This window comes from Calonectris borealis, chromosome 1, assembly GCF_964195595.1.
Source record: "Calonectris borealis chromosome 1, bCalBor7.hap1.2, whole genome shotgun sequence".
In the NCBI taxonomy this organism is placed as follows: domain Eukaryota; kingdom Metazoa; phylum Chordata; class Aves; order Procellariiformes; family Procellariidae; genus Calonectris; species Calonectris borealis.
The window spans coordinates 60,465,489-60,487,857 of record NC_134312.1 but is presented as its reverse complement, the minus strand read 5'-3'; the positions used below and the strand labels follow the sequence as shown (position 1 = coordinate 60,487,857).

The 22,369-nt window shown below is 40.3% G+C and overlaps 1 protein-coding gene across 3 annotated transcripts; it reads left to right on the top strand.

Moving 5' to 3' along the window:
• The first annotated feature begins 2,179 nt into the window (after positions 1 to 2,179).
• PWP1 (PWP1 homolog, endonuclein) lies at positions 2,180 to 22,366 on the top strand. Of its 3 annotated transcripts, XM_075156589.1 has the most exons (15): positions 2,180 to 2,361; positions 2,447 to 2,505; positions 4,889 to 5,043; positions 5,478 to 5,563; positions 7,942 to 8,038; positions 9,717 to 9,827; positions 10,553 to 10,683; positions 12,066 to 12,139; positions 14,287 to 14,383; positions 15,291 to 15,352; positions 17,187 to 17,298; positions 18,238 to 18,328; positions 19,202 to 19,323; positions 19,792 to 19,897; positions 20,636 to 22,366. In XM_075156589.1, the coding sequence occupies exons 1-15, from the start codon at positions 2,296 to 2,298 to the stop codon at positions 20,749 to 20,751; spliced, it is 1,485 nt and encodes a 494-aa protein (XP_075012690.1). In that variant the 5' UTR covers positions 2,180 to 2,295; the 3' UTR covers positions 20,752 to 22,366. The 3 variants fall into 3 exon arrangements, with proteins under 3 accessions (XP_075012690.1, XP_075012700.1, XP_075012709.1); XM_075156599.1 differs by lacking the exons at positions 2,180 to 2,361; positions 2,447 to 2,505 and adding an exon at positions 2,594 to 2,931; XM_075156608.1 differs by lacking the exons at positions 2,180 to 2,361; positions 2,447 to 2,505 and adding an exon at positions 4,285 to 4,370.
• Positions 22,367 to 22,369: the final 3 nt, after the last annotated feature.

Here is a 22,369-nt window from a genome sequence, read left to right as displayed (position 1 = left end):
GGTGTGTTATGACCTATGAGTAGTCCTGGCTGGTGCCTTGGGGTGAGTGGGCTGTACTGCACTAGAGCTCAGTTACTATCTGTTACTATCATCTCAGGTGCCTGCAAGGAACTTTATGCCTGCGGCACCACTTTTTCAACTCCATCTCTGTGATTGCCAAGGCACTGTGGAACAATAATATATCTAACAGAACGGTTTTTCTTTTCTTAAGACGACCCTGAGACCCAGCTCCATAACCCTAGCAAGTGTATGACGGAAAGAAGTACTGGAATCACCCAGCATTTATGGACTGGCACTGAAAAGAGAAGAAAAATTATTAATATTAACTGCAGTTCTCTAAGCTGTAGTATCCATATGCATATTTGCTACCTATTTTCCTTCCTTCCTCCTTCTCCAAGTCTCTTTTTTTGGTACTTCTGTTGTTGAGCCTCACCAGAGTACACTGCTATTCTGCGATTATGTACGTGGTGGGAAGGAAGGTAGAGCATGTGTGCCCCCTCTGGGTATTGCTTCGGTGAAAACAAGTCTGGCTCAAGCATTTGTTGTGCAAACCTCCAAACTGTAAATGTATATATCTGCAAAAAAACATATTCAGGAACCACAGTCACTGGAAAGTAACCTTGCCTTCCTCCTCTCTGCTGCATAACATTCCCCTCTGTCTGTCCTTTGGGAATAGCATCTGCTTACACAAAACTTCCTTCAGAATCTGGAGGAAGACTGACAGTCAAACTGTAGCCAACTCATGCGTGGGAGGACAAGAAGGATTCCTTGAACACTGTAAAAGACGGTGACCAGCAAAGCAAATAATAACAGCCCAGCGGAAAGACAACCATACCAAAATGCAAGACTGGTAATTATCTAGAACCCAGGTAGGACTAGAATGCCCGTGCTACAGGGTACTGCAATGCATAGCTAGAAAGATACAGCTTTTGCCGTGGTATGTTTGTGTCTACATTAAGACAAAATGCAGCAAATGGGTGAAATGAACAGGGTAGTGAAGAGGTAGTAATATTTTGATAGATATTTTTCTCTCATGCCAGAACCACAGAAAAATCAGGATAAAATAATGAAAATGCTACAGTGGTGCTGTCTAGGGACATGTGGATGAAATAATGTAGCGATCCTATCTGCCAAGCTGAAGTTTGGTTGCCAGGTCCTTGAGCTTTACCATAAGAAATGCTCCTTCCTTAACCTCAGCTTCCCATCCATGTAATTTGCAGTTATCCCCTGAATTAAGATTTCAGTGATGGAAACAGCAGTGATTTCTGCATGTTAGTAAGAGACTACCTTCCTGTATATTCCAGCTGACATTTTATCCATTTTCTCTGATTTAATGAGTTAGCTGGTATAGGACGCTGACATTTGGGAGGGCAAAAAGCAAGAATCTCCTGTGAAGACACCAGTCCCCCACAACTTCCTGCAACTCCCTCTCACCATTGACTCTGTGCTCTGGTTTCTTTTCCTTGGATAAATTTGAGAGATCAGTAATAGAAAGGTTTTTCTAAACCTTTAATTTTGGTGGATCGCTGCTGGGGTATTTCAGAGCCAAAGAGGAAGAGAACATCAGCAGGGCAGGTCTCTCCCTGCAAGCGGAGGAAGCCATGATCCAGTGCAGAAAATGAAGGACTTGAAGAGCCTGGAGATGGGGCAGCACATTGCTTCACCTGAGCACCCAGGAGGAGCGGTTGCACGAGGACCTATTACACGGCAAAGCATTAATTTCTGTTACTAAATGGGTCTTGGAGTTCTAGCTGGTCCCAGCCCCGGCTAAAGATGGCAGGGGTACCAAGTGTGACAGCCCGGGCTAATTAAGAGAAGGCGCTAAGCACCCTTCCGCAATTAATTTTATGAAAACCAGAGCAACTGTTGCTGAAGGCAATTAGTCTCTCAGCAAGTTCAGCTCGAAACCCAGCTTTTGTCGCCCCTTGGCCTAGGGGTGCAAACAGCCCGGGCAGCCCGCCGGGGCCGTCAGGCCGTAACGGTCGCCCGCCCACCTCCCCCTAGCCGCCGCGCTGGCCCCGCCCCCCGCAGGCCCCGCCCCCCTGCCCCCGCCTCGCTGAAGGCTAACGGCCCGCCCCCCCCCCCGTAGCCACGCCCCTCCCCGCATTCCGGGCTTTCCCGGCGCTCGGAGATGACCTCACGCGGCTCTGTCTCCGCCTCTTCCGTTTGTCCCCGCCGTTGCAGGCGGAGCCCCCATCAGTCACGTCACTCGGGGTGCGCCGGTGCTGCTCGCACGTGCCGTACCGCTCGCGCCGGCCCGCACCGCACCGATCGCGTGCCGCCGCCGCCGCCGCGATGAGCTGCCCCGTGACGTGCGCCGCCTGGGTGCGCTGCGGCGTTGCCAAGGAAACACCGGACAAGGTGGGGGCGGGGGCCGGGCTGAGGGACCCCTGCCCGCCCCCGCCGCTCGCCGCCGCCCTCACCCCTCTCTGTGTCCGCCCCGCAGGTGCAGCTCAGCGAGGAGGAGCTGAACCGCCTCATCGGGGAGGCTCAGGACAGACTGGGGTGAGCCCGGGGAGCGGGGCGGGGGCGGCCGGGCGGGGCGCGTCGCGTCTGCCGGGCTGTGCTGGAGGCGGGGTTGGAGCCCCCCGGGCCCCGCCGCTGACAGAGCTGTGGAGGGGAGGGGGCGCCCACGGGGACGGGGAGAGCTCGGGTAGCAGCCCGCCCCGCAGGGCGCAGGGGGCTCGCTGAAGGCCCGGCTTGGGAAGCAGCAGCGAGCAGTGGAGAAGGGCAGCAGCCAGCACGAGTTCCTCCTGAAGCTCCTGTGTCGAGTGAGCCGGACGTCCCGGGAGGGTCGTTTGTCCGGAGAGTGAAGGGAGAAACGTCGGATGGAGTGTATCCTGCCTTCGTCGTGGATACGACAACACGGGTTGTTCCCATGCGGTTCTTCAGATGTCAATCGTATGCCGTCAGACTAGCCGAGCGTGTCAGGTGAAGTCTGCAGAGACCCGCTGGGGGCCTGCTCCGCGCTGGAGTTGCCGTTCCCGCCTAGAGTGAGGAAATAAGAAGTTGGGTTTGCAACCGTGGGTGCTTTGGAGATGTGGCAAACTGAGTTGGAAGTCCCAAACTGACTGTGAAGAAGTGGATGCTGAGGGTGAGGCGTTACAATCTAAGCGAGTCTGGAGGCCACGGTGGAGCCCAGAGTGACTTGGTATTTATGCTCTGGCAAAAAATCACTAGGGGGTGTATTTATGGTTCGCATATGAAACGGGAGACATCATGACTCTCCGCTCAGCACTAACAGTCCTTAATTGTGTAGTTGTGTTAAATTTCGTAGCTCTGCCTTTAAGAAAAAGGTAAATAAACTTACGAAAAGAATAACAGAAGTGACGGATTTAGGAAACATAGTCTGTGAAAGACAATAAAGAAATGGCTCTCTTTTGTCTAGAAAAAGATGAGATGTGGAGGTCTTACTCCATTTTCTGGCCTTTTTCAGTTAGATCTGTTCATAGATTTAGGCTTCTGATTCTGTTTCAGCTATGTAGGGTGTGTTCTTATACCACAGTATGTATGAGTGAACAGATGCGACAGGTAGCAGTAAAAATTTCTATAGCTGGGTGAATATTGTCCACCCGATGTCTGTTAGATGGATCTGTGATTTTATTGCTGAACAGAGTGTTTTTTCCCAGAATGTGTTTTGTTCTGTTTTTGTTTTTTAATGGTTGCAAAATCATCTTAAAAGTTTGGAAGATTCATACTTTATGTTGATTTCTTAAGCAATTATGTTTAATGTTTCTGTTATCTGTGATGTTACTTGTTTCTCCTTTATGTGTGTGAACTTTTTGTTTTTTGAGTGGATTCCTTTCTCTTGCAATTTCAAAAACATGGAAAGATTTGAGGTGCTGTTTGTTAGTAATTATGCATTCTGTTAAACTTCAGCATGGAAATTTAAAGACCACCCGTAACAACCAAAGGGGTTATGATCTCTTCGTAACATCTGGTACTTTGTAGAATTTATTAGAACATCAGTCACTTTTTTTCCTGTGCAAAGATCACAAATCAGACTCAGATTTAGAATCTCTAATTATCTTGTTACCAGTTTTTACACAAAGAAAAACTGATAATTTGAAGTGTTTATTTTACTGAACAAATTATAAAAATAGGTTTCTGATATTTACTTTAGAACATATCTATGAGAACTGTCTTGGCTCATTGTTGCCTGGGAATTTTGCCTGCAGAAGGACAGAAATACAGTGTATTCAGCAGGGATGAGTTCCTGTGGAGCACACTCCGTTGAAACATCTGAGATATCTGTTAGGTCCTTGGCCAATGTTTAATGTACACTTCCTTCTGCTGAATTCCTTGCGTACAGAATTGTTGCCACAAAAGTTCCAAGTTTTCTAGATGTTGCATAGTTTACCCCATAAGAAGTAATCCGCAATATGTCTCTACCTAATGAATTTTATGTTGTTTTTTCTTCTAATGTAAGTGTGGGAAATATGAGGAAATAAGGTCTTAAAAATCTTGAAGAAATGCAAGAGTCATCACACATGACAGGGCCTGTAGGTAGGGAAAAAAAAGGAAGGAATGAATTAGACGTGAGAATGCACAGAAGTGAAGTTAAGAGCATTGTATCCACAAAAAAAGGGTAAGAGAAAAGGATTTAGACAGACAGTTTAGCTCTGTCGAGCAAAATTTGTGCCACATTTTGTCATGAAAGCTTTCAAGGAAAAACTTTCTCTGGAAGCCTGAGAATAATGGTGCCTTGTATTTTGGGAAAAGATAGGAGAGGGGTGAATGGATTTCCAGATTATTGGCATGAAGACTTGAAACCCACGTGAACAGCCAGTATTGTGTGCTGACATCTTGTTAGCAGTCCCCTAAGCAATTACCTGGAAGCATCCTAAATGTCTGTCACAGTTTCTCAGGGTTGTGTGTCTTTAAACAGGGATGGCGCTGATGGTAGTGATGAAGGCCAGATGGCATATGGCATGAATGTAGCCATTCCTGACAGAGCTAAGTCTTCTCATAAAAATGAAGACCCGTCTGATGATGAACTGGATGAATATGATTTGGAAAATTATGATGAAGAGGAATACACAGGTAAGAAAAATTTAAGTGCCAGATATGCAGTGTAAGTGAAGAACCTTTTCACTTTTGTTGTACTTAAGACATTGGTATCCTAAAACTACACAGTGCTATGTTTCAAATGCTGGAAATTCACATTTTTAATTATTTGCTTGTCCCAGTTTCCAAAGTAATTTAGTGAGTGAAACAATTCAGTGTCCCCCTCCCTGACACTAAACCGAGAGCAGGGTTGGAAAGACTGTCACTCCCCCTGCTGTAGTGCTGGAGCAGAGCAGCAGAAGTCCCTGAAAGCACTAAGAAAATACTGAGGTTCTTATGTTTGCAACTTGGAAGTTCATTTAGCCCACTCCTAATATTTTGCAATACAGGTAATACAGGTATTGGTACAGGAGTTTCTAACTTCACCTGTTATTGACATGTATAAAAAATGTTTTGAAATTCCCATCTAGGTGATATAAAACTTGGAGACTCTTTGGCTAGTCTGGCAGTATATGGGAGTAATGAACATGATCCTTACATCACTCTAAAAACCACTGTAAGTACTATAAAAATGTTAAATATCTTAAACAGCATAACCTTAAAAATGGGTTAAATTTTCCACACTGCCTTAGGGTCTGTAAGTGCTTGCAGTCCTTTACCAAAGGTGTGCCAGATTTTTGATCAGACAGAACTCTTTTCTTTTAATGTCGCTTTTTGCAGTCCCCTCTACATGTGCTTTTTCCATTTAAGTCAGATGTTAAGATAAACTGGCTCATTATTTAAGCCACATGCTTCTGTATGTGGAGGTGGTTTGTCACTTACCTGCTAGGACCCAGAAAATGCTTGAAGAAATAACAAATCTCAGTATCTGAACCCACTAGTGATCCAAATTAGAAAAATTCCCAGACTGCGAGACTCATACCTTCCACCAGTTTGTGGAAGAAACCGAGCTGAGATGGACTCATGCTACATGTCAAATTAGGGGTATGGCATAAAGAAATACGCCCCTGTGTATATGCACAGCATACTGTGTAGTTGACTGTTGCTGCCTCTATTAGTTTTCACCAAGTATCAGATGGGAAACATCTTTGCAGGAGCGAGCTTTGTAAGAGCCCTGCAGGGGATGAAGTCCTCTCTGGCTGCAGTCTAACACAAGCTAAAACTGTGTCAGCAGTGCTGTCCTGTTATGCAGCCTGTTTGTCTTTTTCTGGTGTACAGGGATGCAGCATGCAAGACGTGAGGTAATCCTTCTACTCTACTTAACATGGGTATTGCCTTAGCTAGAATATTGTGTGCCTCTTCAGAAAAGATATGGAGAGATTCCAGAGAATATCCCACAGTTTAGTTCAGAAGGGTAGATTGCAACTTTTAATTGACTTAATTTACATGGAGAGATTACAGAAATCAGTTACAAGGTGAGGTTGCGTGAGAATGGACAATGTGATCTAGAGAGCAACTAGGAGAGGCTATGATCATCTGGGGCAGGGTGATGGAGTTGGTGAATTTTTGAGACCTCTTCTAAGCAAAAAGATTCTGAGATTTTTCTGGGTACTGTCCTTTCTATGCTATTTTGGATTCTTTACAAAGCCAGTAAGATTGAAAGAAAAGAGTAGCTGTAGGCTTCTACCACAACGTTTGGTTTGTGTGTCAGGGGCTTTGTCGAACATGTGTGGTCTCAGAGAGGGAGTTATGGTGGCTTCACATACTGTAACAAAGCTCAAGGAGGAAGGCATACGTCTTATCTTTAAAACGAGTTCACTTGCTGTGTGCACTTTGGGGCACTGTGTGTTTTCTCTGTGTTCCACTGACTGGTTGATGATTTTTCTTCCTTCTGTGTACCAGCAGAGGAGAGAAATGCTTTAGAAGTGATTTTTACAGTCAAAGAGGTATTCACACAGGGATTCAGGGAGAATATGAGCTGCATTTATTCTGTGTCAGAAAAGCTAACTTTCTTCCAGACATAGAAAAAGTGAACACTTTTTTCTCAGGCCTTTCTTCCTACACTCAAGTCCTTTCCTCAAATTGTGAAGGAGAATACTTTTTAGTGCTTCAACATGCATTTTATGTGGTCTTTTGGTATTTACTACTAATACTGTTGAAGACTAAGTACTGTGCAGCATTAAGTTGATTAATTCAAAGAATTGCAGTACTTGATAGAATTCAAATATTGAAAAGATGCTTGAAGTGAATAAGAAAGAAATTAAAAGCTTGCAACAAGAGGTCCAAAAAGTCTTCCATGTGTTGTATATTTGAAGGATGGTACTCTGTTTGTGTAAGACTATTGACTTTTATGTACAGTTCTTAGTTTTCCACTAAAAAAAAAATCCCTGAATGCCTTCCATTCCTCAGAAACAATGAAAATTAGATGAGAGGTTACATCTGTTCTGGTACAGCTGAATGCCCAGTATAGCTGTAGGCACTATGTTTCTGGAAATATTTTCCAGAAAGTGGACAATGCTTTAATGCTCTTGGAATTGCTTCCTGGATGTGAGGAGCAGTTACAATATGCTTATTGTGTAAAAAGTTGTTATACTACATAAATGCTCAAGGCATGAGAGCACAAAGGAAATAAGCTATGTATGTGGGCTCTTGCTGGTGATTCTCTTTTCAGCAATGGGCTGCATCATGGTAGCCTCAAAAGATGGTTTCATATTTGGTAATTAAACATCTCTCTAAATCCACCTAGGTCCACATAAACGGTCCTTCAGTCTGTATAATAACTATTCAATCTCCCCATGATGGAGTCTGGTTCCTATCGTTCCCTGTTTACCATCATAAGATGGTTTTAGGCAGGTGGACAGTAGCATGTTGGGTTTTGAGTATTTTCAGTTATGGTTAAAAGTTATTACTGATACAGCCTTTTGAATGTGTGTTAGTTTTGTGCATTTATGTGCTTTGCTTAACATCTGTTGTCCTCTTCTTTTTGCTGTTAAGGATCAATATGAACAGGAGGACTTTTTGATTAAGCCCAGTGACAATCTTGTCCTTTGTGGCAGAGCTGATAAAGACTGCTGTAGTTTGGAGGTCCACGGTAAGTAACATAGAATTTGTTCCTTACAGTGAACTTAGGGAATATGTCTTACCTATCCTGTTCCATAGGGCTGTGTAGAAGGGGGGGAGGTGTTTTTGCGAAGTTTTTTTTCTCCCCATCTGCCCTGTGTGCTTTGTCCTCTTTCCTACATCATGGTGCTTTAGCCACTTTCCAGAACTAGAGTATTTAATGTGGAGTTACTGTTATTTAGAGGATAGTGTGCCTTTATCAGGCTGTATAGCATTTACTTTCCTTATTTCATTCCTAATGACACTTAGAAAATACTATGGCATTTTTATTCTCTGAACATACGATCTTTCCTCCAAACAGCCTTACTTTCCATATCGTGCAAGCTTCCTCTAGTGTTTTGTTGTTGTTTTTTTTTTTTTCCTTGCTTTCTCCTTGCTTATTTAAATGTGCTTTCCACTGCTAGGAGTAGAAGAATCAGCACCTTTATCATCTTAGTTTTAGAAGAGATGATCCTTAATAAGGTCTGAATGCCACTTGTTCTAGAGATGAGTTTAGTTTTACTGTGTAAAAGATTTTTCTGTTGCAGCAAGGAGTACTGCTGAGTGTGCTGAAGTTACCATTTTTTCTTACGGTGGTTCTTTGGGGGAATGTTTCTGGCTATGTCTGCCACGGTACATGTTTCTGCAAGCAAAGTATTCTGTTTTAAGAAAACAGCAAGACCAAAGTGTTTGAAGGCATCTCTTCAGCTACCAGCATCTGGCCTTTTCTGTATCTGGAGGGGTTTACAAATTTTATTAACTGTGTTATTTTCCCTATATAAACTTATAAAACAATAGCACAGGCTTCTGCAGTTTATAGCATTGGGTAGCCCTGTCTTAGTTAATTACTAAGACTACTTAGTTAACTGAAGACTTTAGTTAGTATCTGAACATTTGTCACGTGCACTTAAAATTGCACTTAAAATTATTATGTCACGTGCACTTAAAATTGCACTTAAAATTGCACTTAAAATTATTTTAATAAAATGGTATCATGACACTGTCATGATACCATTTTATTAAAATAATTAATGGGTTTTGTCTGCTATCCAGTTAGTAAATTCTTTTATTATAAGGAGAAAAATAGCTGGCTAAAGGGAATGCTGTGTTTAGTGTATGGATGCTTTACCAAAACTCTTCCTATGTCTCAGTTACAACCTGCTAAAGGTAACTTCATCTGACTTCTTCAGCTTCCTTTAATTTGAAAACTGTTTGTCTTTTACCTTCATTTTCCCTTTGATTGTATCTGGAATTATTTCTTCTTTTTTAAATTGCTGATTCTGTAAAATGAATGTCTAAACCTTCATTAATGTATCCTGATGTAGAAAGTGGTGGTGGTGGATACGGAGCATCTATTTTGAAGTGATCTTACAAACAAAGCAGCGTAGTATGCTAGGAATAAAGTGTCTAAGCTTTGATAAACTTGTCACTTCTTTATCTAAAGTACACAGGAGTATGTTTGTTTGTTTTGTGTAATTCTGTGAGGCATAACATTAGTACTTGGAGACTCTGGCCTCCATACTAAAACTCTGAACACATTGCGAATTTACATTCTAGATCTCCGTGACAATTTAGTGTTTGTCACATCTGCCTTTTGCAGGAGTGAACTGTTTATAGTTGCTTGCTTTTCCTCGTCACTGATGTCTTGTATATCTTTAATTCTTTTTCAGTTTATAATCATGAAGAGAACTCATTTTATGTACATCATGATATTATCTTGCCTGCTTACCCTCTAAGTCTGGAGTGGTTGAATTTTGATCCTAGTCCCGATGAATCAGTAGGTAAATTACAAATGATATTATAAATGTCCAGTTAAATAATTTTTGGTTGAAAAGCATATAAATGTAATGTTGTCACTAAGTAATTTCCTCCAGTGGTATGAACAGAAATAAAACCAAGATATTAAGATGGAAAAACTGAATATCAGTTTTTTTAGTTTAGTGATACAGTCATCTTAGTGATGCTGCCACAACAAGTGATTTGACTAAAACACTGGTTTTATTACAAATAATTAAGTTATTGTCAATTAGCAGACCAGAGCAAACCCTTCTCTAACCTGCTTTATTTTCCATTTGCAAATGAAAGGTTGCTTTTATTCAAAATCGTTATGGCCAATGCAGTTGATTAACTGTAAAACACAGAAAAATTTATATATATGTATGTATTTAGTAACCTTTTTCCTGTGTTTTACAGATTTTTTTTTTCCATAGCACAGGGAATGTGTTTTTCAGGTTTTTTCCCTTAAAAAAACCAAACAAAACATGTGGAAGTTTATACAGCTTCTTTGAATAGTTACTTGTACTGAAGGGGAGTGTATTGGAGAGCAAGTAAATCTTTTTCTGGCAACATCTGCTGTCAGTTAATATTTTTAAATTGCTCCTTGTCAGTTATAATCATCAAAGATGTTCAAATAGAAGATTTTGGCACAGAAGTTTTGCTTAATCAAAGAAATAAGCAACAGCTGTTTCATAAATAAATGTGGTTGCATTTGGGTTTCTGCTTGTAGGAAATTATGTTGCAGTGGGTAACATGACCCCAGTTATTGACATTTGGGACCTTGATATAGTAGAATCCTTAGAACCAGTCTTTTCTCTTGGAGGCAAGAAAGAGGGAAAGAAGAAAAAGAAAGGAAAGAAAGTAAGTATTGCAAAATCGTTTGTCTGGTTGGATGGAGGAAACTTAGAGCAAGGATAATGTTGTTATTACTTTTTTTCCTACACTGAAAAAATCATAGTTAATCTGGTTTAATTCTGTCTGTCATGTTGAAAGATGGTGTTTAGGCGGGTTACAGAAGATAATGTCATGATCGTCTGCGATAGGTTAAAATTAGTATTTTCCTGTGACTCAGAGAGTTGAAAAGGCATTAAGCAATAAAGGACAAGGTTGACACTAATAAAATACATTTACTTGGGGTTCACCTCTGTTAGCTTTATCTATCTAAAATTTAAGCATATTTTAAGCTAGTCATCAAGATTGTCTAAGGTGAATGCATAAAGACACCCCCAGAGAATGGCTGAGTTTCTTCTAGTGGACTGTAGAGAAAACCTTAACTACCAAAGAGGAAGACTGAGGTTTAGACTGGATGCTAACTTATGTGAAATGAATCTGATGCTCATTGTGTGCCTGAATGTGGTGTTACGATTTGTCCAAATTCTTTGGTAAAACAAGTATGGAAGATAACATAACTTAAATCTTCCTAGGTTTTGCTTATAGTAGATGCTTCAGGAAGTGCTTAAAGACTCCTAAAGTAAATAGGGAAGGTGAGCACTGTGTACATAGCTAATCTTGGTTTCCCAAACGGAGTACTGCAGCGTTAAGTCAGCTAAAGAACCACTCTGTGTAATTGCGAAGGGGGTTTACTTCTGGAGCTCTCAGACCTTCTGGTTTTAAAAACAATAGAAAAAATATCCCTGGAAGGGGAATTTGTTTTGTGAAACTTGCTTCTGAAAATCACTGAGTTATCAGAATTGCTGTTGAAGATACCATTCATAAATGTTACCTCAATTTGAAATGCTAATTGTTCTCTGTATGGATAATTAAAGCCTGGAATTAAGAACAGAAGAGGAATGGGGTGACTTATGGATGGTTTCCAATTGCTGTCCCAGTAAACTTTGAAGCTTAACCATTTTAAATTAGAATTTGTAGGAGCTGGCAGTTAAAAGGACCTAAAGCTCAGTTAATTGGGAGGAGAAGAGAGGGAGTTGCCAGGAGTGTTTGGAAAGAAGCTGGAGAAGCTTCACATTAGCTGGAGACAATGAAATTTCTTCGACTAGCCTGAAGGGAGTAACCAGCTCTGTAAGCCCACCAGCTGTGAATGGAACAATCTGAGATCTGGGGTAGGAGGCGAAGTGTAGGTACTGCAGAGACAGTTCTATCAAAAGCCTCGTTGCAGCAAATGAGAATAATTTAAAACAGGAAGTTGTTTGTGAAGGCGTTAAGGAGTTCCTACTAATGTGTTGTAATGCTTGATTTCCCTTGAAGCTGTAATTTTCAAAAGTATGTTGTATCTGCATACACAGAGTTTATCTTCAGAAGGGACGGTGAAAGGACATACTGATGCTGTGCTTGATCTTTCGTGGAATAAACAAAGCAGGTAAAAGAACACTTGAATAACAATGGATGGTTACAAATTTGTATACTTAGGCATACATTTTTCACACAAATTCAAAATCTTACGTAGTATAACATTGAACTTGAAAGCAATGCTGAAATGAATCAATTCTCAAAAATACACACACACCCTTTTTTTTTTTAACTAGAAGTCTTGATTTATTTTTTTAAAAACCTATATATTGCTGCAGATCACATTTTATTTGCAAGTTGTCCAGATGAGGGCAGGGCTAAGGTGGGTCTAAGCCATTTGATATATCGGCTACATTTAAGTCAGATGCACAAATTGGAGAAGCAGAAGGGCTGCCCTCATCTGTCCCCATCTGGCAATGACCTAAAACACCATTTCAACAGATAGAAGTAGATTTATAGAAGGAAGTCCTTGCTAAGCTGTTTTTTTCCTTTGACTTTTGCTTCAGAGCTGTGAACAGAAAATAAAGTGTAAAAGCCTTAATAGCACAGTTATAGAAATGCCTCTGACCTTTGGGTTATCCTAGGCAGAGAGAATTCCCTGTTGCCTGAATGAACTAGCAATGAAGTGCTGCTATTGAAGCAACAAAAAGCTGGCCCATCTTGGGGGCGAGGTCAAGGACAATGTGCTGACAGAAATAAAGATGCTGCGGTTTTTCATCACTTAGGTGGTTTTTAACAGTTCAGCTGTCAGAGGATCCTCAGCATGGGCCTTGAAACTGTTCCAGTTAGACACAGGCTGATTTTTCTTTTTTTTTTCTTCTCCTTCTGTCATAAATGTCTCTGAAGATACACATAGTCAACTCCGCATACTCCTGCTGAGCAGGTGTAAGCCTTCACTTACAATGCTTTGTTATCTGGATACTGAAGAAGGAAACACCCACATAGACATGCAGTAAATGTGCATAAATTGCACTCTTAATTTACAGCGTGTTGTCTATTGTTCTTAAATTATACATACGCACAGAGTGTGGTAGTGATCATTCCATCAGTGTTACAAAAGAGTAGCTTTCATGTACCTAGAAATATTTGTCTGGTGATAATATAGAGACAAGTCACAAAAATTACGGCTAGAATAGTTAAGTGTCTGGATGCATAGTTCTGCAATGTGCTGAGTTATGAACTCATTGATACTGGTCGATCTTTCAGGAAATAAAAACAGCCTTGAAGTGGGAAGCTTAGGGGCAAAACAAAGAACTCCTTGGAGCAGCTATATTTAAATATTTTGTTGTTGTTTTTTTTTTAAGCAAGACATACTGTGACAGCTCTCTGTAAATAACTTTCTGCCTATAAGTCATAATGATGTTACTGTAAAATGTTCTCATAGCCTTCACTATGCTTTTTCTTAACTTTCTCTTGAAACATTGTTTGGGAAAACAGTGTTTCCAGGAGAATGTTAGCTCTTTCAGTCAGAAACACTTGGTTAGTATTAAAAAAGATGTGGGGGGAGCAGAAACAGCATGTTGAGGTAATAGATCTGTTTTTAAGAGCAGTGGTAGCAATTGTACTGTGTATTTGACAGGCCTTTGGGAATGTTTTGAGTTTTTTCTGATTAAACTTCTAAACTGTGTGTTTATTGCCTTAACGCAATTGGTCAAATTTAAGTTGAAATGCAGGTTCTGTAAACTAACTAAAATGTTAGCGATTCCTTTCAGCATTCTATGAAGGATGTGCAGTGTTGGGTCTTTGGTAGTTATACGAACGTTCAGATATTGGAGAGCAAAATATTTTAAAAACAGGTTTGTCTGGCTCTTGGCTGTATGCATATGCAAATAAAACTAAGTTGCATAGGTAATGTTTAAAAATACTATCTTAATGTCAAAGGAAAGGAAGTGTTTAAAAGCCTTTCTTGCTTTGTTTTGTTCAAGAAATCTTCCAGTAAATGATATTTTAAGTGTGTGTGTGGGGAAATACAAGCAAAACTGTCACTTATTACTCTAAGTGTTGCACTAATATAATGTAATATAGCCTGTTTGTAGTCTTTACTTGTAACTTAGAATTACCTTAAAGGAGTTACCCCTCAGGCTTGAGATATACAGTCTATAGACCAGAGTGTACTTGATCTCAGAATTAGGCTTGGTATGTATTTTGGACTTTTGACTATTATTTGTTTGTATCTGTGTAAAGATTTTTAAAATTTATTTTTTGATCCATCATCAGGAATGTTTTAGCAAGTGCATCTGCTGACAATACTGTGATTCTGTGGGATATGTCTGTGGGTAAGCCAGCAGCCAGCCTGATGCTACATACAGACAAGGTATGTAATAATTGCTGTTTCTTCCACTGTAAAATGAGGAAAAAAAAGAGAAAAAATAACTCCAGTTTTTCATTAGCTGCTTGGTAGTGAACCCTTAGAGCAACAATTCTGTCATTTTCTAACAACTGTGCAGAATTCTTTAAATTTCTGAATTAGTTGCTTTGGCAAACAACACTGTATTTGCTTTTAAAAATGTTATTTAACTTATCCTTTAGAAAGTTTGCAAAGATTTACAGCAGTTTTTTAAAATGCCTTTTGTGTGAAAGCCCTGATGGTTGGGAATCTAATAGTGCTGGTATAAGCTACAAAAAGTACATCTCTCAGCATAGGTCAAACAGTAACTCTCTCTTAAGGAAACAATGAGTGTCGGTTACAGTTTGTTCTAGGTGAGAAAGGTTTAAAATAAATGATACTAAAATACCATAGTGATGGGTACTTCAGAAGTGAATTCATCTCATAGTAATTAAAATGTGAAAGTTAGTTATTAATAGCTATAACCTTATTTTGCTGTTAACAAAGTCACTGCCCTTGGCAAACTCCTGATTTTCATTTTTGCTGACATCCGCATTTTCCCTCAAACTGGAAGCAGATACTCTTTTACCTCCTCCAGCTTATTTTTTTTAATATCTAGGGCAGAAAGGAAACGTGTGGTTCTGTTCAGTTAAATTATGTTGGAAGATACGTTGTTTCTACTGGGTGGGGGTGTTTGAAATAAAAGTAATGTGCATCTCTTGCACTGTTTTATGAGAAATCTGAGTATCAACAAGCTTAATACGAGGGTTTTTTGGGGGAAATGTGCTGGTTTTGGGAAGGAGGGGTTGTGCTCTGTTTGTTCAAAGAAAGTTCCTGTATGTGTGTGTTATATCTCAATGCTTTTTTTTTTTAAATAAAATCTTCTGTTATCTAGGTCCAGACAGTGCAATTTCATCCGTTTGAAACTCAGACCCTTATTTCTGGATCTTACGATAAGTATGTCAGGGTAATATTTTCAAATGTTACACGTAGGGAGGGTATTAGTATTGAATTAAGCCCGCTAAGTTGCCTCATGTTTTTCTTTTTATTTGCTTATAACTGTGCCAGATTTGAGTAATGCTATTTTTTTTTTCCAGTAAGTTAGCCAGGTTTGTATGTGGCCGAAATGTAGTTTTCCTTACCTCTTTCTCAGGACTAGCCAAATCCTTTAACCATCTGGACTGACATTTTCTGTGCCAGGTGTCTGCTCCAGACTGAATTTATTTCTTAATTTGGCCTTATGGCATTTTCTGCATGGGGAATGTGTCACTGGCCCTTCCTGTGAAAACTTGTCAAGGTTTTGCCAAGCTGTAAGACCAGGGTGGGGGCATGAGGGACTTCAGAATCCCAGTCCGCTCCCTGCAGCTTCTACTGATAGGCGTGCCATAGCCAAAGTTTAACAGGCCATCTCCTGTGATTGCAGCCTGGAGATGCTGTGAAATGGTTTGTGTCTGCACACTTGGACTAGCTCTGTAACTGCTAGTTCTTATAAGCCCTGCCAGCCAAAAAGCTTCCCCTCTGTTCTCCCATCTCCTAGGGGTAACTTCTTAATTTTGTTTAGGAGAAATCTGAGTATCAACAAGCTTAATAGGAGTTTTTTTTGGGGGAAATGTGCTGGTTTTGGGAAGGAGGGGTTTTTTTATATAAAAAAAATTTTTTTGTCCTTGTGTTATTTAAAGACTTGTCAATCTTTAGCCAAGCCTTTATGTTCTCTGGCTTGTATTATGCTCTTGCTACATCTGCTTAAGTAAAAGTGTCGGAGAAAAACCTTTTGTTTTTGTTAGGAACCTGCTTCTGTCCACTTTCCTCCTCCTTGACTTCCTTCTGTAAAAATAAGAAAAAAGTCCAAACACTGAGACCAGCTTCTCGATCCCTTTTTAGCTAGCCCTTTAATCCCATGGACACCTATAAGCCAGTGTACTGTCTATAAACTAGTAGACTGCCTTTGTGGATTTTTCCTGTAAAGCTTCCCAGGACCACAGGCTATTCAATGAATACTGGCAGATGCCTTCATAACCTGAAAGTCAGACTTAAAAATTGCATATGTACTAAAACTGTTATTGTAAAATGCCTGGTAGAAGAGCTGAGACATCTAGATCACATTTCTTTGGCTTTAATTATAGGATAGAGTGGGAGTGGGTTACATTGTGGATGTAAATTGTGGTGAGATGTTGCGAGAGTGACATCGTCACTCCTTTCTTGCATTTGCATCCAGGAGCTTTTTGAGTTGGGACAGATTCTGCCACCACTGGGCTGAGCACAAGCATGTAAAGAATCCCAGAGGACCCACTAACTCCCATCTGCTCTTTCTCCTTTTTGGAGCAGCATTTCCCTAACCACTTGTAAAGATTATTTTTTTTAATTAAAGCATATTTGAAAATGTTTGTATACGTATCGCAAATTAATTTCCTAATTGGTGCATTATTTTGAACAGTAATTCCTTGACTTTACTGAAGTCTGTTCATAATTAAGTGATATATTTGCGTAATTATGGTCTCCTGTATGATAAGTATCTTATGATTGAGCAAATTCGAGCTCTGTTTGCTTAAATAGAATGGCTGTTTGTAACTAAGATGAAACTTGGAAGCATATGGAAAAAGCTTGTGCTTATCTGAGAAATTTTCGTCTGTTACTGAGTTGGAAGACTAAATAGTGAAGTTGTTCCCATTTTAATTTTTGAATTGTAGTTTACATGGACCTTCTGTAGATGCCAGTGGTAAAACAAACTTCATAAAGTATTCTGCCATGATTTAATTTTTTTTTCTTAATTTCCTATCCCTTTTTCCCATAGATCAGCTGTGCTGTATGACTGCAGAAACCCACAAGATAACCATCGAATGTGGCGGTTTAGTGGTCAGGTTGAAAGAGTAACCTGGAATCATTTTTCGCCTTGTAATTTCTTAGTGAGTACATGCTCTTCTATTCTTGGTCTGTTGACTGTTGCCACTTCTTTTAACCTGTATTTTTGTGTTCATAATGTTTCTGAATCATATAATGGACTTGATGGACAGTTGGACTGTTGGTGTAGAAGAGCAATTGGTGCTGATGCATTTTCACTCCAGAGGTGGCTTCTTTGCAATGTTGTTAGTGCTCAGTGGCTGAGATATATTTTCCTTTGCATAGTTGCTGTTGTGTTTCATGTAACGACGCAATTGCAGCTGAGAAGCAGCTAATTAGAACTTAAGATCCTGAATATTAAGTCAGTTTTTCAAATCAGCGCTAGAGGGCACTGTCCTTCTAGCTGATATAGAGTAAAAGTACCTTGGTTTTGTTGAGATTTTTATAATAAAACTTTTAAACAGAATTTAAAAACAAATCTTTTTTATTATCTCATGGCTATCTCAACAGTTCTCTGTTGCTTTGTGTATACAGCCAATAAAAGCAGTTGCTCAGTTCTGTTGGGTTTATGATGTAGATTTCTCTCAGTATAATCACACTTAGCTTTGCACAGGGCTATTATGCAGCCACAGGATGGCTCCAGAAAGTTTGAACTGACAGCTGAGAGACCAAAGGCTCTGTATTTCATTGCCTAACGAGAAAGCCAAGCTTAGTAGTGCAACCATCTTCAAAATACAATTTAAGAAATTTGTATAGGATTAAGACTTCCATGTAAGTCCCTGCAGCATAGTTTAGGTACGTAGAATAGTTCAGGCACCATCTGGATGGAGTCTGACTCTGGGGATGCAGAACTGTGTACACTGTGTAATATGCCCTGCCGAGAAGTAGTGTAAGTCTGTCTCAAATCACAGAGATTTAATAGAAGGTGGGTAGTATTTCAAAGGAGCTTTTTTCCAAATGAGTGACTACGGCTGTTTGTTTTTAAAATGTTGTTGTTTCCTTAGGCAAGCACAGAGGATGGCTTTGTGTACTGTCTGGATGCTCGCTCTGATAAGCCTCTGTTTACTCTGAAAGCTCACGATGAAGAGGTGTCAGGTAAATTTTGTGTGTGTTGTGTTTGTCCCCAGTGGCGAGGCACATCTGGAAGATGTCTTTAACCGATGTGGCTGAGGTGGTAGTGGTTCCTTGCTTAACAAATAAGAGTTGTGCATACTAATCATGGGTAGCTGGTGCATGAAACAATCTCTGCTGAGAAGCCATTGTAAGCAAAGTATTTTAACAACAGTGAACTTTTCTCAGTGAATGAGAAAATGAATGAATGAATAACGAGAATGAATAAGCATGTCAAAACAGATCTGTTCACTTGGGACACACTCCCTGTGTTTTTTGGGTGAGGAAGAACAAAAGCTATGCAATCTGGTCCAGGATTATGAACTATAATGTTTACCATCGCTAGCCATAATTATTTTATACTGACGTTCACTCTGGAGATGATTTAGGTATGGCACATGGGAAGGTTTTCCCACTGCCTCCTTCAGGCTTCTTTAATTGATCAGTGTAGGAGCTTCTAAATAGCAACTTGAAGCACCTGATCAGGTGTCTAAAATGAGATCGTATGAATATGCCCCATAGTCTTGGATAGCAAAAGAGATGGTCTTTGGCAAATGAATGAAGAAAACTACGCAGAGAAGCCAGATCATGTGAAGTAAGAGGCAGAACAATCGCAGCGTTGCACTGTTACTGTTGTTGGACTGAGAGACAAAAGGGGCCTACCTGAAGTCAGTTTGCTCTCACTACAGGGAGCAGTGGCAGCATGAAGCTTTCATTAACTTTTTGCTTCTCTCTGCTGAAACAGGGTTTAGTGTGAGGAGAAATTAGGTTTGTTCTCATGACTTCAAAATGTATCCTCATCTCTGTGAAATAGTGGTTACCTGGTGCTCTCACACTGCTGCACTCTTAATCTTGCAGGGCTACAACTAAGCAGTCAGATCAAAGGGTGCCTTGTGACATCATCTGCTGACAAATACGTGAAAATCTGGGATATCTTGGGAGACAGACCAAGTTTAATCCATTCCAGGAATATGAAAATGGTAGAGTAATACTCATTTATTGATTCCAAGAAGTTTTATATGTAAACTATGTCTGCTTAACCTTTTTTGTCTAACTTGAGTCTTGTTTTAGATAACGTAACATCTTCTAGGAAAAAAAAAATCACATCTGTGTATTCTGAGTAAATCATGCTCATTAAAGTGCAGTATTCAATTCAACATGTAATTGGCAGACTGCTTCAAAGCTTCGGACCTGAATACCTGATACAATGTTCTGAGTAGAACTATAGGTACTCCAACGTGTATCTGCCAGGTTCAGGACAAAGATGCGATTTACTGTTTGTAATTAGCACTCTTGACTTCAATTTTGTGTCTTTACAAAATAAGTTTCAGGAAACTTACAGAGCTTACATTTGTTACAGCTTGCTTGGTGAAACGACTTTCAGATGACAAATTCATTTTAGGATGATATTTAAAAAAAAAACCCTCCTCTTTCTGCCTCCCTCCCAGGGCGTTCTCTTCTGTGCAGCTTGCTGCCCTGACTTCCCGTTTGTTTTTGCCTTTGGAGGAGAGCGAGAAGGGCTGCGTGTTTGGGATGTGAGCAAGATTTCTGCAGGTAACATTCTCATTTCTTTGACTCTTGTGGTTCTCCCCTTGCCCCCAGGGTGTATTTGTATATTCAGTAATGTATTGTGGCTCTGAGAGAAACTGTAAGTTAATATTTTTAAATACTCCAAGAATGCATTTGTGTTCATGTTTTCAGCTTCAAAAAATGTGGGTTTTTTCTAACTTGGAGAACTGTGTTTGCCATATGATTTATTTTCTTGTAGCTGAAGTATAACACCTGATTTCTTACAATACCTATGTTTTAATTTTTTCTTAATGCTTCTGGTGTAATCAAGTATCACATCCTTGATTACCTGTAGGAATAAAACTGAGGACTGGTTTTGATCGGTTGTCGTAGCTATATGTAACTGAATGGCATGAATTTTTGGAGAAGGCTTTTAAGAGCTTGGTGGAAACCAGAGAGACTAAAACCAGAAATAACTTATTTAAACTTAACGTTTTGCTCTACAAAACTCATCCATTTCACATACTTAGGTACAGGAATTATGCGCAGGGAAACCTCTAGAGGTGCTCTCGGGGAGAAATAACAGGACTTGTAATTTAAGTACTATATGCGGGAGATTGTTCTGACGTGTAAGCTTCAACTCCCTACTCGGGGTAAGGGGGAGAGCTTTTAAACTGTACCAGGTTAGGATTTCCATCCCGTGATGTTCACCACGCTATACCTGCGGTACTACTCCTGTCCCTGGAACAGTAACGTGTAAGCAATCCCCTCTCTGTGTTGCAGTGAATGAAGTTTTTGGAAACAGAGAGAGACTTGTTCTGGCGAGTGCCAACTCTGTGGCTTGCAGCTCCATGGCTGGCAGTAGCAGCAACGATTCGGAGACAGCAATGGAATCGTGATGGACCAAACATCACAAAATCACAGTCATTAATGGGACTACGACTAATGTGCATTCTACAAATCCCCGTTTGGTGAGAGTTCATTGAAATTACTCTAGTGTCTTGCAATCTGCAGGCTTCTTCATCTCAGACAAAGAAACATGGTGATGTGGTTAAGCTCTTAAGTGGGCACTTCCAAGTTCCTGCCTCTATGACGGGTTTTGAAAGATTAAATCACTTGCTTTTGCCTGAGATTATGATCCCTGAAACAGGGACTACTATGTGTAAAGTTGATACAGAAAATGAAATAGTCACTAGAAAAGTGTCCTGCTGCTACCAGAAGTTTGTTGAATACTGCAAAGAAGGTAAATATCTTCTAAAGGCATAAGGAAAAATACTTCAGACCACAGTTGTGTAATAAATAAAAAAAAGCTGAATGAAATGACAAGTGTAAATAGATAATTTATCCTTCATTTAAGGCTAGATTTACAGCCTTCTAATAGAGATTTTAAAGTTCTTCTATGTAACTTTAAGTCTTAAGAGTATTTCTTGGGCAGTAAGTTGGTGTTCCCCAGTAGAATCTTGAAATGTATTTGTTAACACCTCAGATCACCAATATCAAACCAGAGATACCCCAGCTGTATCCCATCAAGATCAAGGATTTCTTTTCCCTGGTTCTACAGCACCTGAAGCTTATGGATGTTGCCTGTGTATTGGGTTTTTCTTCAAGCTCCAAAAGTAATAGATATATATATATAAAGAGAATTTGAACTGAAATAAGGAGCTACTACTCCTTATGAATGAGAACGAGGCTGTCAGGATACAAAGCGAGGGTAGGGATCGCAGCTGGTCACTGTCACTGGTGAAAGCTGTCTGTGTTAGGTACTCATGTTCTTAACTCCTCCCAGGCATTTCTGCCTGAAACCTGTAGGCACAGAGGAACACTCTGAGCGTCAGCCTAGCCACTGACTTAGACGCTTCGTTTATAGCATCAGGAACCTAGTCAAGGAATGTGACTCAAACAATCTCCTCACATTTAAAATGAACACCCAAGTGCCTTACCCCAGGCCAGACGTTAAATGATACTCTTACCCTCCTGTGAAGTGCTTCCCTCTCCACACGCTGGAAGGTGTCTGTTGAAGTGCTGCGGCTGCAAAAGTGCCCTGGGTATTAAAGCAACTGGTATCAAAGCAGCCGTAGTGTCAGTGCACGTGGTTGACAGGATCTTACCACTGCTTTGCACCCGAGCGCATTATAACTCATTCTGGTGAAGTAAAGCAGATGATGGATAAATTGTATCAGTACAAACTGCAGATGGGGAAAAGGCAGGGCTGCAGGTTTCCTTCCCCTCCCTTGAAGTTAAGTGGCTGCTTCTAAATCCAGTGTAGCTGTTTCTAGTCTGGTGACAGGTGTTCAGCGTGGCTCTGCAGGAACCAAGAATAGTTTGGATGTGTTGGGATTCCTGGCTCAATCCTTTCTCTGCCAAGCAATATCAAACAATGTGTGGACAACAAATGAACAACTGCTTTTGTGACGCTTAAGGTAAAAGCACCAGAACCAGCTCTGTTCAAGTGCTCTCCACTGAAAAGCTGCAAGTTTTTCAAAGCTTTCATTTGAAATAAATGCTTTGTGTTAAGCT